This window comes from Canis lupus, chromosome 16 (assembly GCF_003254725.2).
Source record: "Canis lupus dingo isolate Sandy chromosome 16, ASM325472v2, whole genome shotgun sequence".
Classification (NCBI taxonomy): Eukaryota; Metazoa; Chordata; class Mammalia; order Carnivora; family Canidae; genus Canis; species Canis lupus.
Genome location: NC_064258.1, coordinates 55577859 through 55596898, shown reverse-complemented (window position 1 = coordinate 55596898; position 19040 = coordinate 55577859). Strand labels below are relative to the sequence as shown.

The window sequence follows — 19040 nt, the reverse complement described above, 5'->3', positions numbered from 1 at the left end:
GTCGAATATTAGTTGACCTTAAAGTCGAGGGCCCACTTCTGGATTCTCTATTCTGTTCCATTGATCTATGTGTCTTTTTTTGTGCCAGGACCACACTGTCTTGATGACCACAGCTTTGTAGTACAACCTGAAATCTGGCATTGTGATGCCCCCAGCTATGGTTTTCTTTTTCAATAAATCCCTGGGTATTCGAAGTCTTTTCTGATTCCACACTAATCTTAAGATAATTTGTTCCAACTCTCTGAAGAAAGTCCATGGTATTTTAATAAGGATTGCATTGAATGTGTAAATTGCCCTGGGTAGCATTGACATTTTCACTATATTAATTCTTCCAATCCATGGGCATGGAATATATTTCCATCTCTTTGTGTCTTCCTCAATTTCTTTCAGAAGTGTTCTGTGGTTTTTCAGGTATAGATCCTTTACCCCTTTGGTTAGGTTGATTCCTAGATATCTTATGCTTTTGGGTGCAATTGTAAATGGGATTGACTCCTTAATTTCTCTTTCTTCAGACTTATTGTTAGTGTATACAAATGCCACTGACTTTGGGCATTGATTTTGTATCCTGCCACACTGCCAAATTGCTGTACGAGTTCTAGCAATCTTGGGGTGGAGGCTTTTGGGTTTTCTATGTACAGTATCATGTCATCTGGGAAGAGGGAGAGTTTGACTTCTTCTTTGCCAATTTGAATGCCTTTTATTTATTTTTGTTGCCTGATTGCTGAAGCTAGGACTTCTAGTACTATATTGAATAGCAATGGTGAGAGTGGACAACCCTGTCTCATTCCTGATCTTAGGGGAAAGGCTCCCAGTGTTTCCCCATTGAGAATGACATTTGTTTGGGTTTTTCGTAGACGACTTTTAAGATGCTGAGGAATGGTCCCTCTATCCCTACACTCTGAAGAGTTTTGATCGGGAATGGATGCTATATTTTGTCAAATGCTTTCTCTGCATCTATTGAAAGGATCATACGGTTCTTGTTTTTTCTCTTGATGATCTGATCAATCACACTGATTGCTTTACGAGTGTTGAACCAGCCTTGCATCCCGGGGATAAATCCCACTTGATCATGGTGAATAATCTTCTTAATGTATTGTTGGATCCTATTGGCTGGTATCTCGTTGAGAATGTTTGCATCTGTGTTCCTCAGGGATATTGGTCTCTAATTCTCCTTTTTGGTGGGGTCTTTGTCTGGTTTTGGAATTAAGGTGATGCTGGCCTCATAGAGGAAGTTTGGAAGTACTCCATCTCTTTCTGTCTTTTAAACAGCTGTAGTAGAATAGGTACAGTCTCTTCTTTAAGTGTTTGATAGAATTCCCCAGGGAAGCCATCTGGACCTGGACTTTTTGTGTCTTGGGAGGTTTATGATGACTGCTTCAATTTCCTCCCTGGTTATCGGCCTGTTCAGGTTTTCTATTTCTTCCTGTTCCAGTTTTGGTAGTTTGTGGTTCTCCAGAAATCTGTCCATTTCTTCTAGATTGCCTAATTTATTGGCGTATAGCTGCTCATAATAAGTTTTAAAAATTGTTTGCATTTCCTTGGTGTTGGTGCTGATCTCTCCTTTCTCATTCATGATTTTATTAATTTGAGTCTTTTCTGTCTTCTTTTTAATAAGGCTGGCTAATGGTTTATCTATCTTATTAATTCTTTCAAAGAACCATCTCCTGGTTTTGTTGATCTGTTCCACAGTTCTTCTGGTCTCCATTTCATTGAGTTCTGCTCGAATCTTTATTAACTCTCTTCTTCTGCGGGGTGTAGGATCTATTTGCTGTTCTGTCTCCAGCTCCTTTAAGTGCAAGGTTAGCTTTCGTATTTGGGTTCTCTCCAGTTTTTCAATGGATGCTTGTATTGCGATGTATTTCCCCCTCAGGACTGCTTTTGCTGCATCCCAAAGATTCTCATTAGTTTCCATGAATCTTTTAAATTCTTCTCTGATTTCCTGGTTGACCCTTTCATCTTTTAGCAGGATGGTCCTTAACCTCCACGTTTGAAATTCTTCCAAACTTCTTCTTGTGATATAGTTCTAGTTTCAAAGCATTATGGTCTGAAACTATGCAGGGGACAATCCCAATCTTTTAGTATCCGTTAAGACCTGATGTGTGACCCAGTATGTGGTCTATTCTGGAGAAAGCTCCATGTGCACTTGAGAAGAACGTGTATTCAGCTGCATTTGGATGTAAAGTTCTGTAACTATCTGTGAAATCCATCTGGTCCAGTGAAGCATTTAAAGCTCTTGTTTCTTTGGAGATGTTGTGCTTAGAAGACCTGTCAATTGTAGAAAGTGCTATATTCCAGTCACCAAGTATAAGTGTTTTATTATTTAAGTATGTCTTAACTTTGGTTATTAATTGACTGATATACTTGGCGGCTTCCACATTCGGGGCATAAATATTCATGATTGTTAGGTCCTCTTGTTGGATAGATCCTTTTAGTATGATATAGTGTCCCTCTTCATCTCTCACTACAGTCTTTGGGACACACTTTAATTTCTCTGATATAAGGATGGCTACCCCTGCTTTCTTTTGAGGACCATTTGAATGGTCCATGGTTCTCCAACCTTTTATTTTCAGGCTGTAGGTGTCCTTTTGTCCAAAATGAGTCTCTTGAAGACAGCAAATAGATGGGTCTTGCTTTTTTATCCAGTCTGAAACCCTGCACCTTCTGATGGGGTCATTAAGCCCATTCACGTTCAGAGTTACTATTGAAAGATATGGATTTAGTGTCATCATGATACCTATTCAGTCCCTGTTTTTGTGGATAGTTCCCTTGGACCTCCTCTTTCTTTCACAGGGTCCCCCTTAATATTTCTGGCAGAGCCAGCTTGGTGGTCACATATTCTTTCAGTTTCTGCCTATCTTGGAAGCTCTTTATCTCTCCTGCTATTCTGAATGAGAGCCTTGCTGGATAAAGTATTCTTGGCTGCAGGTTCTTTTCATTTAGGACCCTGACTATATCCTGCTGACGCTTTCTCGCCTGCCAGGTCTCTGTGGAGAGGTCTGCTATTGTCCTAATGCTTCTCCCCATAAAAGTTAGTGATTTCTTATCTCTTGCTGCTTTAAGGATCTTCTCTTTATGTTTGGAATTTGCAAAGCTTCACTATTAAATGTCGAGGTGTTGACGATTTTTATTGATTTTAGGGGGGGGATCTCTCTATCTCCTGGATCTGAATGCCTATTACCCTCCCCCAGTTAGGGAAGTTCTCAGCTATGATTTGTTCAAATACAGTTTCTGGACCTCTGTCCCTTGCGGCGCCCTCAGGAACCCCAATTAAACGTAGATTTTTCCTTCTGAGGCTGTGATTTATTTCCCTTAACCTATCCTCATGGTCTTTTAATTGTCTTTCTATTTTTTTACTCAGTTTCCATACTTGCCATCAACTTGTCTTCTATGTCACTCACTCGTTCTTCTACCTCATTAACCCTTGTCGTTAGGACCTCCAGTTTTGATTGCATCTCATTTAATTGATTTTTAATTTTGGCCTGATTAGCTCTAAATTCTGCAGTCATGAAGTCTCTTGAATCTTTTATGCTTTTTTCTAGAGCCACCAGTAGTTGTATAATAGTGCTTCTGAATTGGCTTTCTGACATTGAATTGTATTCGAAATTTTGTAACTCTGTGGGAGAGAGGACTGTTTCTGATTTTTAGTATTGAGGTGAGTTTTTCCTTCTAGTCAGTTTGCTCAGTGCAGAGTGGCCAACAACATGTTGTACTGGAAAAAGGAGAAAAAGGGGGAAAAAAAAGAAGAAATAAAAAAGAATAAAAAAGGGGGTGGGGAAACAACAGAAACAAACAGAAAAGAAAAAACAAGGGGAGTATCCTCTGATTCCATATACTGTAAATCCCTTGACTTCCCCTGGAACTTTCCAGGCTGCTTGGTCAATAACTTGCTTTTCCTCTGACCTTCGAGCTGGTCTTCTGGGGGAGGGGCCTGCTGTGCTGATTCTCAGGTGTGTGCACCTGGGGGAGCTGCCCAGCCCTCTACCAGGTCTACAATTCAGTGGGATTCTTTATCCTGTGAGGCCCCTGCTCAGGCCAAGGTACAGGGTGACACCAGGAGGGACAACCACAGTAGCGGCGGCCAGCTGTCCAGCTCTGGAGTCAGCTCCCACAGTAACTACTGCAGCTCCCAATGTGCAGGGGTCTGGGTGCTCCAGGGTAGGGGCACGATCTGCACAGCTCGGGGCCACCCGGCGGCAGGAGAGACCTGGCTGTCCTTTGTCCTCCCGGCCTCTGCCTGTGCTGGGGGAGCCCCAGATCCTCGGCTGTGTCTCCCAGTGCCCTGGGCTCTGGGGCCTCTGACACTGTGAATGGACCTAAAGTACCACGATGTGTAATTTAAAAGCATCAGAGTCAATTTTGTGTGAAGTTAACTTATCCTTTATTGCAATAAAACTCTATAAGCTATTATACAGGTTAAAGAAAAACTCAAAAAATAGAAACAGTGAAATAACAGGGGAGGGCAAGCCTCTGTTGGGCTGTAGCCATCACGAGCCCCGCGGTGGGAGCTGGGGCGGGCCCCCGAGGTGGTCAGGGGGCTGCTAACGGATCGAAGCAGGTTGTTCCAGAGGCAGGTTGCAGGTCTGGCCCTCTGGGGACCCCGATTGCAGGCACCAGGGCCTACTCTTCCGGGGTGGCCATGGGAGCAGGTGGCTCCTCCTCATAGGGGCAGGGAAACATAGGTTCGACCAGCACGTGCACCACCTTCACCTCAGGAGCCAGCATCTCTGCCTTGACCAAGTCCTCATCTCCAGCAGCCACTATCCCTTCAGACCCGGAACCTTCCCCAGGCTCCACAGTTGGAGCTGGGGCGGGCTCCTCGGGTGGTTCAACAGGTTGCTCCATCCCCGAGGCCAGTTGCTCCATCAAGTTAGGAGGTGGCTGGGGCACATCCACGACCTCGAGAGCAGGGGGTGGTGCCTGCTCCTCTTCCAGGGCTCCCAGGGGTGCAGGGGGCTCCTGCAGGGCAGCAGTGACCACTATCTGCAGGGGCTTTGCCTCCCCAGCAGGCGGCTCATCGCAGGCCAAGCCCTCAGCCCCAGCAGCCAGGCCCCACGGGGCAGCAGGCCCCACGGTTGGAGCTGGGGTGCATTCCAGAGTGGGTTCAGGGTGTTTTCCTCGGGCCGAAGCTGTAGATCCAAGAAGACAAAGTATCACCACCAGGACAGACTGTCCACGTCCCTCCCAAATCAAGGCCACTCTTCCCGCCACTCGATGTGTGTGAGGGCAAGAGCCCTGGGAGGTGTCCCCAGGCTGCAGCCCGTGGGGTGGGGTGTGAGCCCACCCCCTGCTCCTGGTCCAGCAGCAAGGAGGCTGGATCTGCGGCCCCCCACATCCCCAGCTCGGCCACCCCCAGTCCTCCTCACCCCCAGCCTCTCGCTCTGCTGCATGGAGGCGTCTGAATTGCCTCAGGTGACGCAGGGCCCGGAGATGCGCATCTGTGCCTGGCATGTGCTGTCTTAACAATTCCAGGAGTTTTATAAGGGAGGGAAATTCTGGGAACTGATGAAAGTCGTCCCCATAATAATTCAGCCATATTTCCATCATGAAGGACATGGCCCTGGGGAGGGACAGGCGGGAACAGGCATCAGAAGACAGGGCTCTGTCACATGCAGGTGTCCCGGGGAAGCCCTGCAGGACCCGGCCTTCCGCGCAGGGTGTCGGAGACCAGTCCTGCTCCTCGTCCCCCTGCCACCTGGTGGTCCTGCCTGCCACAGGCCTGCTCCCCGAGGAGGGGCTGGGATGCAACCTCTGTGTGGGGAGCCCAGGCCCAGCGGGGTGACCATCAGCGTCTCTCCTGGGGAAGCAGGGCTCCCTCCTCAGCCTGGTCCCTGCCCACCTGCCCCTTAAGTCCACCGGCAGGCATCAGGGGACGGGGGGCGTCTGGCCTGTCATTGCCCTCACTGCACACACTGTTGCTCTGGGAAGCTCCAAGGCAGGAGGGCTCGGGCTCTGTGTCCTGCCAGGCCTTGCCAGGAGCCGCCCGGGACCGCCACCTTCCTTCCTGTGTCTCTGTGCTGCCTCCCTCCCGAGGGGCCCCCGGGGGTGTCCTTCCACTGACTCTAATCTCCCTTCTCCCACGGGGCGGGGGCCGCCTGGTCCGGGAGCCCTCACCGGCCCTCCTGAGCATCTGCTGTTCCCCCGGGTCCAGGTGCCACCAGACTGGGGAGTACGATGCTCCCCACCCCCTCTGCTCTGGGCTCCAGGTGTGGGGCAGAGAGAGGGTTGGGGGGGCATGGAGAAGGTCTCCCTGAGGGGTCTCAGTGCCTCCCACCAAGCCCACACCCCATCCACCGCTCTCCTTTGCTCTTTTCCAGAAGGGGCATTAGACCTTTTCCCTGTCACGGGAATTGCAGATGTGTGGGGTGAGGGGGCAGGCCCCCCACCGCCCCACAGCCCCTTCGCTGCCCTCCAGGAGAGGGAAGGCCCTCCTGCAGGAGCCGGAGTCACTCACAGTTTCCAGCACTGCAGGACCACATCGTTGTTACCCCACGCATCTGCGATGCACCCATACCTAGAGGAGAGCAGGGACATCCCATGAATCGTCCTGTGGACGCGACCTCTCATCATAGGGGCTTCACCCTCTGACCCCGACTAGGCCTTGCCCCGGGGGCAGTCAGCTTTGTGCCCCGGGGGCAGTCAGCTTTGTGCGTGGGGCCACGGGCAGCTCCCGGAGAAGTGCCCGCACCTGCTGGGGCCTCCTGAAGGCTTGAGCATGAAAGGGCTCTGGCCAGGCCCATGGCCCATATCTTAGTGGGCTTGGGGGGTCCCGGGGTTTCCCTGTCTGGCTGCCCCAGGACACAGACCCCCGATGGACTCTCAAACCTCCCTTTCAATGGGGAAACAGGCCGCTCAGGACCCTGGTGATGGGGGGGGCAGGGAGGAGGCACAGGCCTGGTCACGGGGAGGAGGACGGCTGCTGAGCACAGGCACAGCCCCTCTGGCCGACCCGCCACAGGCCAGGCCCCGGGGCTGCCCTCCAGGACCTCAATAGGCCCTGGGGGACCCTGCTCCAGGCGGGGGAGCAGCCCGAGGCCGGGAAGCTCACACCATCCCCAGCCTCCCCAGCAGCAGGTGGCCCAGCCCTGGGCTGCGGAGGGGCAGGTGCTCACTCGGTGAACAGCAGGTCCAACACCTCGTCCGTGGTGGCAAATGTACGATAATCCTCTAAAAAGCTGAAGATGTAGATGACGTCCCTGCGCTGCAAGGCGAGCAGCAGTTGTCGGACTTTGTACTCCAGCAGCTCCGTCCGGGTGAGCTTGGTCAGGACGATCTGATGCCCCTTCCCGGCCGCGGCCCCTGCACCCTGAGGTGGGACAGAGGGGACGTGCAGCCTGCAGGGAGCCGCCAGGAGACCTGGGATCCCGCCCCGGCAGGCCCTGCGCTGGGGCCCCGTGGGCTTGAGGAGCTGGGGCTCCCTCTCCCGCTCAAGCTCCCTGCCTGTCTCTTACACAAACAGGACCAACTATGCAATAAAGAAACAATCTCAGAGGATAAATGTTCAAAATATTTGGATCATTACAAGGACCTCCAGAGACACAGAGAGAGTGACCGAGAGAGGCAGCCACACAGACAGAGGGAGAAGCAGCCCGTGCAGAGAGCCCAGGCAGGGCTCGATCCCGGGCCTCGGAGATCAGGCCTGGGGGAAGGCAGGTGCTAACCCCCGGGGGACCAGGCCTCCCCTGAGGGCTCTATTCTGATGTTCCCACACATCTGTGCGCAGGGACTCTGCATCTGGCCCAGGCAGGGGCAGGGCCATGGGGGCAGGTGTGGGGAGGGGGGGATCCAGACTCATGTGGGAGCAGGAGTGTCGGGGGGCCCAGGGGGTAGCAGGCTGGCTTCTAGGACCCGGGGTCCTTCCTGCCGCATCGGGGCCCGGGTGTCGGGGGGCCCAGCCCCTGCACTCACCCTGAGCCCGCGCTGGCCTCCATTAGCTGCGCAGGGCACCTCCCTGCTCCTGGAGGCTGTGGGGCAGACGACCCCTTCCTCCCGCTCGCGCCCCACGACCCGGGTGGAGCTCTGTGGAGACAGTGCCCGGCAGCCAGGCAGGAGGCCTCAGCGCCCGGTCTGGCCCCCTCGGCTGGGCCGCACCCCCAGCTGCCTCTACCCAGACACCCCACAGTGCAGGCGGCACCCACCGCCCCTGGGAACAGCAAAGGGATGTGGCTGCAGGGCCTCGGAGTGACTCTGGGGCGGGTAGAGGACCTCAGGAACCCTGTTTCCCCCCTGCCCACCTTGACATCAGGGTGACCCTGAAGGGATCCCCGGGGAATGTGCCGCCCTGCAGCGTCCCCCAGCCTGGATGGGACCTGCCCACACATCCCTGGTTCCCTGAACCTGAGGAGGAGGGGATGAGGCTCCCAGGATGGTGGCACTGGGGGCCTGGCCTGGCCTGCGCTGTGTTACCTGACGGCGCCTCCTGATCACCGCCCTGACACCTTGGTACCTATGCTGGAGCCACTGCCTACAGCATAGGAACAAGCCGCACCCCTGGGGTTCCTGGGAGCCAGAGCCCCCAGACGTGGGCCGGCAGCAAGAGAACATCTTCTAGTAGCAGATGTCTCCAGCCAAGTGAGCCTGAGCTGGGGCTGCACTGGATGCGGGTGCCTGGTTACGGGGGTTCCCTGTTCTGTTGGGCTCTGTGACACGGCAGTGACCTCACTTCCTGGGACCCCCTCCCTGACCCACTCCTGGAGGAAGCTGCAGGGGCAGCGCTCGTGCTGCCGACGCCCCCCCTCCCTGCAGGCGATGGCCTGTGCACACAGTGACACAACCACACCCCTGTCCACAGGCCCCAGGGAAGGACTGTGTGCACCCAGGGCCCCAGCTTGGACACACACCTGGGTTCAGACATGACTGTCCAGTCTTCCCCGGTTTGACCCCGGAGAAGTCGTTGTGCCCGTCGGGGATGGTCTGCATCTTGCCTGTGGGATAGGGAGTGTCCTAGCGGGGGCTTCCCCCAGACGTCCCAGGCCACTGAGGCCTCATATCTATGACCTTGGAGGCGGGTGTCACCTGCAGGACATACCTCCACCCACACGTTCTTCCTTGGTGTGTACATGCGTCCAGGCCCACGAGGTCCTGTGTGCACAGGACTAACACACTAATGTTACCTATATGGCAGGGCTGTTTACCTGTAAAATACTGCAAAAAACTACCTATTACAATGTCTGCTATTTATTGCTGTCACCAGTGATGTCGATGATAAGAGTCTTTTAAAAAGATACTTTTATTTTAAGATTATACTTTATTATACAGCTCTAAAGCCACACATGTTTTAAAATCCTAAATCCACATTGGGCCAGAACAGCTGGCTGATAAATAGATTACATTCCAAATATGTGTCAGTAGACACCATTAGCCAAATTAAAAAAAAAAGAATAATAGAAAAAGAGAGGCACTTTCTAGGGACAGTGTCCTTTACATCTCAAGACTATGTCTTGTTTTTTACATGTGGTATCTTATAGTAGTTGGAATTTTGGTATTTTAAATAAAGGGATTATTTTCCTCAAACACACACACACACACACACACACACACACATGGGCACCGGTACCCTCATTCTGGAGGCCCAGAAGATGACAGTCCCCCCGGGGCAGGGATGGGCAATAGCTCCCCACGATCCTAGGCTCCTGAATCCAAGGCAAACCCTACAGAAGGTGTCGGGGTCTTGGCCTAGAAGGGGTGAGGCCGTCCTCATCCCGAACCCCTGCCTGTCGTGCGTTCCGGGCCCTTCCCTCGTTTCCCCTGGGTGAGCTGTGGACGGCGGTGCCCCCAGTGGGTCGCCCTGACCTGGGCCCTAGGAAACCTGCCGTCAGTCGCAGAACTGAACGTAGACAGGAGGCCCTGACTCTCCAGCCTGACCCCGACTGAACTGAAATCATGTGGTGTGTCCACGCACACTGACCGAGAAACAGAGACACGGACACACACGCAGACACATGTGCAGAACCAGGAAGTTGGCAGAGGAGAAGCAACATCATTGAAGATCATTAAATAAAAAAAGAAAGAAAGCTGAATCTCGAATGGAGAAAATGGAGCAATTAAAATAGAATCATGAAAAAATAATTCATCAAACCAAAAAGCAGAAAGAGGGATAAAGAGGCAGGAGCACATCGGTGACACAAGGCGGCAAGCCTCGAATGTCAGGATGATCGTGCCTCACGGACTCCACGGAACACAAGTCGAGCAACAAGCAGCACCTTCCAGCAAAGGCCTAAGCGGATTATTTTGTGTTGTTTGTTTTTAAAGATTTTTATTTCTTTATCCAAGAAGGTGGATTTATTTATTTCTTTATCCATCCGAAGGTGGATGCTCAACCCCTGAGTCACTCGGGGGGTCTAGACTAAGCTACTTAAAATGTTCAAGTGATTGTGAATACTGTTTGTAATGTGGTAAAATTTCTGTTTACTAAGAAAGAGAGGGCAGCCTGGGTGGCTCAGCGGTTTAGTGCTGCCTTCGGCCCAGGGCCTGATCCTGGAGTCCCGGGATCGAGTCCCACGTCGGCCTCCCTGCATGAAGCCTGCTTCTCCCTCTGCCTGAGTCTCTGCCTCTCTCTCTCTGTGTCTCTCATAAATAAATAAAAATCAGTATATACCACATTTTCTTTATCCATTTATCTTTGATGGACATTTGAGTTGCTCCCACCCCTTGGCTATGATAAAGAATGCTTCTATGAAGATGGAGGTCTCTCGGAGACTTTATTTCTCTTTCTTTTTTTTCCATCTTCTTACCTTAATAGAAGCGCGAACACTTCTCACTGTAGTATTCCAGCTGTTCTCTCTTTAAATCTCAGGCCGAATTCATAGGTTTTCAGGATGATTTGAAAGTTATCTAGGTAAGTGGGTGGGGACAGGTGACCTGGGGACCCTACTCTTCCGCCATCTTGCCCCGCCTCCTAAAAAATCTTAAATAACTGACTAAAAACTATTAGAAATGGTGGAAGAGTTCAGTAAGCATTGCACATAAAAGATCAATCTCCAAAAATCAACTGTATATCTACATACTTTCAATGAACAATCCAAAAATAAAATTTGAAAAAATAAACCCATTTACAAGAGCATCAAAAATATATAAATAAAATTCTGAGGAATAAACTTTACAAAAGAAGCTTATAACCCAATTTCTGAAAACTACAAACACTATTTAAGGAAATTGAAGATCTAAATATTTGGAAAAAATCATATATTTATGCACTGAAAAATTTAACATTGTTTCATAGCACCCCTGGTCCAAATTATCTCCAGATTCTATTACCTTCCAATAAGTAGATAAACATTCTCACACTCAGATGGAATTGCATGGGTGCCTAGTATCCTGAAAAAGAACAAAGTAGATGGAATTCTCAATTTCGAAACTTTCTGAAAAAGAATAGGAAACAAGACAGTGTGAGAACAGTGTGGTACTGGCGTAAGGATAGATATATTAATCAATGAAATAGGTTTCAGGATCCAGAAGTACACCATACATCCATGATCAGCTGAATTTAAGTATCCGTGCCATGACTATCCAATAGGGTAAAAAACAGTCATTTCAACAAATGGTCTTGGAACACTGGATGGCCACATGCAAAAGAATGAAGTTGCATCTTCACCTTACACCAAATACAAAAACTAACTCAAAATGGATTAAATCTAAATACAGGACATAAACTAAAACTTCTTAGAAGAAAACATGCAGATAATCTTTTGACCTTGAGTTTAGCATAGAATACTTCAATATGGCACAAACAGCACTGGACTTCAGTGTTAAATGCTCTTGTTCTTCAAAGGACATAATAATGAAAATAAAAAAGCAATCCATATAATGAGATAAAATGTTTGTAAATCATATACCTAATGAGAAACTTATTTCCTGAATATATGAAAAACACTAATAAGTCAATAATATAAGTACAAAAAGCTCAATTTAAAAAAAATGGGCAAAGGATATAAATAGACATTTCTCCAAGGAAGATCAGAAATTGCTGATAATTACTTGACAAGATACCCAACACATTTTCAATTTTCATTGTATCCATTACCAAAGCATCTAACCATACCGTGAAATAGACTCCTATATGTACCACACCGTACAGAACAGTGCCGCTTCCTAGATACTCAATGCAGTTGTTCCTCAGGACAATCCTATAAAATAGGTATCATGGTGCCCATTTTATAGATGAGGAAATTGAGGAAAAGGTACCTCATCAGAGTTTTACAAAGAGCAGGACGTAGAACTAGGATTTCATCTCAAACTTTTATTAAGTCCACAAGTCCAAAGATGACTTTTAGAGCTGTAAACTAAGTATTATATTAATGTTTTGCTCTATTCAGAGTTTTTCAACTAGAAGGAATCTGAATTTATAAATTGTAATTTTTCTAGAAATATTTGCTTTTTCTAAATGATCAGAATAATTAACAAAGTTCTATTCTTATATTTTCATAATCTCCTACATATGTAGGTTTATAGATCTACATCCTTTCTCATTATAATAAGTCTTCATTCAAATTTCTGTCCTCCTTCCTTTTTGGTGGATTAAGATTGATGAGATTTGGTGGATTAAGATTTCATTTAGAAATTAATAATTTTATTTTATTAATATTTTATATTTAGAAACATTTTAAATAAATATACTTAACAATGGATTTACTCTACTTTTTAATTTTATCCATTATTTTATTTCAGTTATTATTATTATAAGATGTTTTAAATAATTATTTTTTCTGAATTTCTGGGAAAAGTTTACATTATTTTTATTATTTCTATTCTATTCTATTTATTTAGTTTTAGAGAGAGAGAGAAAGAGCAACCACAGGAGTTGAGAGGGAGAGGCAGAGGGAGAGAGAAAGAGAGAATTGTAAGCAGGATCCACACCCAGTGTGATGTGGGACTCCATCTCATGACCCTGAGATCATGACTTGAGCCAAATCAAGAGTAGAACGCTTAACTAACTGAGCCATCCAGGTGCCCCTACTATCTCTATTTTAAAAAGCTTTAGCAAAATTTTTCTAAGTGAATGAATGTGTACTATTCTCTTTTTTGCCATTATTTTTCATTTTTAGGGCAAGGTCAGTTCCCATCTGATGGATGTCAATAACCATAGCTGATGATGATACTTGGTAATACGCTTTGTTTGACTGCACAGTAGTAGAATCCTCTTTGCAGACCTGCGGCTGGCAAGACAATTGTTTCAACTTCCAGTTACCATTAGGCTCGTATCAATCATATTTCTTCTACAGGAAGGGTGGCATCTTTCACTTCATATTCTAGATTCTATATTGTCTCTGTGCAGGGGATGCAACACTATCCCTCTTTGGATGGAATACTAGTAGAAATCACCAGTCTCCTTTCATAAAGGATTGCACTGCACTGTACTGCATATCCCACAATATTCAATCAATTCATTTATTAGTTCTACTTTCTCACTATTTTTTTTAAGAAACTTAAAGATATTTAAATTGGCATATAAATCCAAAAAAGAACTCCACAGAATATTTTGTGAAAAAGACACCTGGATACAGTGCTAGAGATGGTGTCGTCACAGTGCTTCTTCAGAGATACTTGGCACAGTGCAGCAAGAGTTAAATGAAAAATGAGAAACCATTTGAACGGTGACTACATTTAGAAATCTATCTTAAAGAAACCATTAAAGATATTCAGAATGTATATTTAGTATTATTTAGATCAGTAATATAACAGCTGGAATTACATATTTAAAACAAAGGCATTTAAAAATAATTATGTGTTATATGTGTGATAAAGCATTAAATTCTACCCTTGAAAACAACATTACACTATGCCTTAACTAACAAGAATTAAAATAAAAACTTAAATGAACAAAAATAAAAATACAGGATAAAATAACACCGTTAGAGATTATAAGGAGTTCCCGAAAATCTTTTATTAGTGAAATTCATTAACATGAAAATACTCCAAAGTTAATGTTAAATGAAATAAGGGGTTAAAAACTGAAACAGAATATGTATATTGCAGAGAGATGAAAGCTAGCATTTTGAGGTGACTGTTATTATTCTCTTTTTTTCAAGATTTTCCAGGTTTTTTATGATATGTATAAATCACTTCTATCACCTAAAACTTATAATTAAATTATTGTAACAATAACTTGGAATTAATTTTATTGGTTAATTTTTCTTCATTCTCTGAATTTATTCTGGATACATATTGATGAGCACTCAAAGTTCAATGTACTATTGTACATTGTTAACTGTAGACTTTATTTGTTCTCTCATCTTATATGGAAGACAACAATACAAACTTATATAATATAACACCACTACCAGTTTTTTTGTATATTATGGTTTGTGTAAATTAAATGAAATTAATTAAATATTAATTATTAAATATTTTATGTAGTCACCAGTGGGGAATGTAATGAGCGATAGAAAGGATGCATTTGCAATTATGTGTCTTTGTATATATGTAATTATAAATAAATATTTTTGAGGCATTAAGATGACTCAACTTTCAGTACTTTACTATAACACTGTCCAGTCAGTATAATTATTTTTCAAAATTGGTTTTTAAACATTTTTAATTAATTGTAATAGCTTCAAAAATGGATATATTATGGAAGTGTCCTCAAAAACTTAAAAACAGAATGACTATGAACTAGCAATGGCACTATTAGGTATTAAAGAATACAAAAATACTAGTTCCAAAATACGCATGCACCCTGATGTTTATAGCAGCATTATCTACAACAGCCAAATTATGGAAGCAGTCCAAGTGTCCATCAACTGATAAGGGAAAAAGAAGATGTGGGGGATCCCTGGATGGCTCAGCAGTTTAGCGCCTGCCTTCGGCCCAGGGCATGGTCCTGGAGTCCTGGGATCAAGTCCCACATCCGGCTCCCTGCATGGAGCTGCTTCTCTCTCTGCCTATGTCTCTGCCTGTCTCTCTGTGTCTCTCATGAATAAATACATAAAATCTTTAAAAATAAAGATATGGGGATCCCTGGGTGGCTTGGTGGTTTAGCGCCTGCCTTTGGTCCAGGGCATGATCCTGGAGTACCGGGATGGAGTCCCATGTCAGGCTCCCTGCATGGAGCCTGCTTCTCCCTCTGCCTGTGTCTCTGCCTCTCGCTCTCTCTCTGTGTCTTTCATGAATAAATAAATAAAAATCTTAAATAAAAGATATGGTATATATAGATATATAGATATAGATACATAGAGCGTGTGTGTGTATATACATACATATATATATATATATGTATTAGAATATTACTCAGCCATTAAAAAAGCCATATAAAAAGAACCAAATCTTGCCATCTGCAAGGACGAGGATGGAGCTAGAGTATTATGTTAAGCAAAATATGTCAGTCAGTGAAAGACAAATACTATATGATTTCACTCATATGTAGAATTTAAAAAACAAAAGAAATGAGCAAAGAGAAAAAAAAAGAGAGAGGCAAACCAAGAAACTGACTTCTTAACTATGGAGAACAAACTGATGGTTAAAAATGGGCAGACAGGTTAAATAGATGATGGGAATTAAAGAGTGTCCTTGTGATGAGCACCAGGTATTGTATGGAAGTGTTGAATCCCTATCTTGTAAACTGAAGCTACTATTACACTGTATATTAACTAACTGGAGTTTAAATAAAAACTTAAAAAAAAAGAACAGATGTCTACTATTTGAGTTCCTGAGAAAATTATATAGGGGGAAAGAACATCTTCTTTTTAAAACAAAAAGCTCAGCAACATTAACAGCTTAATTTTCTATTTAGAAATGCATATTTCAATGGCAAACCAATTCAGATTTTCAAAAAATCATATTTCATAAAATACTTTAAGAGTGAAATACTCAAATACATATATTAGACCATGTTTGTAAAAATAATTCTATATTTAAACCCACTAATATAAATATGTGTGATGTTTTTAGATTTTTAATAAACTACAGACAATATTTAAAGTAAGTTATGTATGTTGATACTAGTCAGATTAGTGACTTGATAAAGAAACTTTTTAATGCAGATTTTAAAAACATTGTTGATTAGCACATCATATGTTTTGTGCTTTTACATTACTTTAAAATTAAGTACTAAAGAGAAATAATAAGTTTTTAAAAACCTAGTCATCTACTATCAACTTATTTTGTTATATATGTCATGTTTATTTTTATTTTCCACATACTGAAGGTACTAAATAGCACATCTGCTATCTAAATATTTTCATTGAAGTGCTGCTGAAATTGAAATCATTTCTACTCGTGGACACTAAAATATCAGCTGCTTCTGGTTAGTTAATTGAACTAGTGATTATTCTTGAACATGTGGGTTGGTTGTTTTCTGCCTGAAATAATTACCCAATGAGGCTTACACTAAGGCTATCAGCAGGAAGCTAACAATTGGGGTGTTGGTGAGAAGAATGTACATAACACTTCTGTGTCTGCTGCCAGATGGAGAAGCAGATGGGTGTGTAATACATTCAAAACTAACTACATGACCTCAAATCTTCTCAGTATCTATTACCAACAAGGTCAAGATTTTTGAAAATCAAATTTTCCAACCAATAAATTACTAAAAATTAGCTAAGAACAAGTTTCTGCTTAAAAGTCTGCATATTTACCTGCAAAATCATTATTGAACCAAATTGTACATTGTTGTCTGTCACTAAAATGTGTGGTAATATGAATTTTTATTAATATATATGACTAAATAAGCAGTTACTTACTAAAAAAGTGGTTATGTCTTAGTGTTTCAACTTAATATCATTCCCTGGGTAAAGAATTAAACAATTTTAGTGCAATTATTCTTCTAAACTGTGGTAAATAGAGGTTTTAATTTGTAGACCAATTTGTATTTGTTTTTTTTTTAATTTTTATTTATTTATGATAGTCACAGAGAGAGAGAGAGAGAGAGAGAGAGAGGCAGAGACACAGGCAGAGGGAGAAGCAGGCTCCATGCACCGGGAGCCCGATGTGGGATTTGATCCTGGGTCTCCAGGATCGCGCCCTAGGCCAAAGGCAGGCGCCAAACCGCTGCGCCACTCAGGGATCCCACCAATTTGTATTTGTTCTGTGTGTATGTGTATGAGAGTGCAGGTACATCTATTACCTATCTATCTAAATATATGACTTATTATTGTGCTATGCTGCCTTAGAAATAAAAGTTCAAATATTTCCAACACATCTGTTTAATATTCCTTTTGGAATTTTATTCTTAATTATATGAACTTGTAGGAAAACATTGCTTAATTCCAATAAAAGTAAATAAAGTACACTTTTTTTTCCTGATTATTCTTAGTTGTCCATTAGGTTTTCTTCAGGTGTGCTGTCATTACAAAGGAAAATTAATACTATAGAAGAATGTGTTCATGCCACTAATCTGAAGAGGTAAGTTAATCATAATACTCCGAAAATAGCACTCAGAAAATATATATTTACAATCAAATAATACTGCTACTTCATTTTCCCATGTTTGTCATGCTATTATTTACATTTCTTACATTTGTAACTATTGCATTGTACTTTGTGTCTCAAACACATAAATGCTTCAATCGTTTGAAAATTTAATTTACCAAATTGGAAAATGGTACAAGAAATAGTAACAAATGCAACTGAGATTAATGCCATAAATTCACATAATGAACATAAGTATTCAAAGAGTAGATGAATCTATATTTGCTAACAAATGAATATGTGAAACTTGTTTTACACAATTACGCATAAGAAAAAATTCAAATGAGTCAGTAACACCTTGAAAAGTGGGAGATTTGGGCAGCCCCAGGGGCACAGCGGTTTGGCACCACCTGTAGCCTGGGGCGTGATCCTGGAGACCCGGGATCGAGTCCCACGTCGGGCTCCCTGCATGGAGCCTGCTTCTCCCTCTGCCTGTGTCTCTGCCTCTCTCTCTCTCTGTCTCTCATGAATAAATAAATAAAATCTTAAAAAAAATAAAATAAAAGTGGGAGATTTGTTTTTACATTGGTTATATATTATTCCTAGTCCTAACAGAATACATAATACTATAAAGACGTTTGATATAGGGGATCCCTGGGTGGCGCAGCGGTTTGGCGCCTGCCTTTGGCCCAGGGCGTGATCCTGGAGACCCGGGATCGAATCCCACATCGGGATCCCGGTGCATGGAGCCTGCTTCTCCCTCTGCCTGTGTCTCTGCTCTCTCTCTCTCTCTGTGTGACTATCATAAATAAATAAAAATTAAAAAAAAAGAAACTCCTTGAGCATGTGGATCATAGATCTCACTTAAAAATAAAAGACGCTTGATATATATCTTCAAAGTTATTGACAGACATGGCTAAAAAATTGCAACAGTTTTCTGGCAGTATTTGTCAATCAAATCACACTAATGCATAATGACACTATTTTTACTTGGCCATACAAGCAGATATTTTATTTTTGCATGTGAAAAAACACTAAAGGTCAAAATATAACCAGCTTCTGGCATGTGCTGTGTATATATAGGATAAATGTTCATGCCTTTTTATTCTTTTTAGCACTAAAAACCCAAAGCTCAGAACTTTTGGTTTTAGTTCTGATGTGTAAAGAGCTTAGACATTGTCACTCCTGTCTTTGCAACAAGAAAAATCAGGACAAACTGAAAGCTCTTGACTTCTCTTGGCCCTATCTGAAAACTGGGCTTGTAGGGAAAAGCACAATCTTAAATCCAGAGATAGAGAAGAAAATTCAGAGAATTATAGCCAAGATCTGTTTACCTGGAGAAGTAATTGTCAGACCCACAATCTAGTAAGAACATTTATGCAGTAACTTGCTTAATTCCTGGAGGCTGAACATGGTCTTGTGTGAGCAGGAGTAATCTCTGGGCAATATACTCCTGAAGGCCCCCAAACTTTCATGAGTTTTATCTTGAGGATCCCCACCTATTTATTACAGCGATGATTTTTTTTAATTTTTATTTATTTATGATAGTCACACACACAGAGAGAGAGAGAGAGAGAGGCAGAGACACAGGCAGAGGGAGAAGCAGGCTCCATGCACCGGGAGCCCGATGTGGGATTCGATCCCGGGTCTCCAAGATCGCGCCCCGGGCCAAAGGCAGGCGCCAAACCACTGCGCCACCC

General features: G+C 44.2%; 1 protein-coding gene across 1 annotated transcript in view; it reads right to left on the bottom strand.

The window, feature by feature from the left end:
* Positions 1 to 4364: 4364 nt before the first annotated feature.
* LOC112666841 (ral guanine nucleotide dissociation stimulator-like) overlaps positions 4365 to 19040 on the bottom strand; it is a 471056-nt gene continuing 456380 nt past the window's right edge. Inside the window, exons 4-6 of the mRNA XM_049095026.1 lie at positions 6452 to 6511; positions 5364 to 5557; positions 4365 to 5126 (exon numbers count right to left, since the gene is read on the bottom strand). Of these exons, the coding sequence (XP_048950983.1) occupies positions 4618 to 5126; positions 5364 to 5557; positions 6452 to 6511 (763 nt within the window). The 3' untranslated portion in view covers positions 4365 to 4617. The remainder of the gene's footprint in view (positions 5127 to 5363; positions 5558 to 6451; positions 6512 to 19040) is intronic.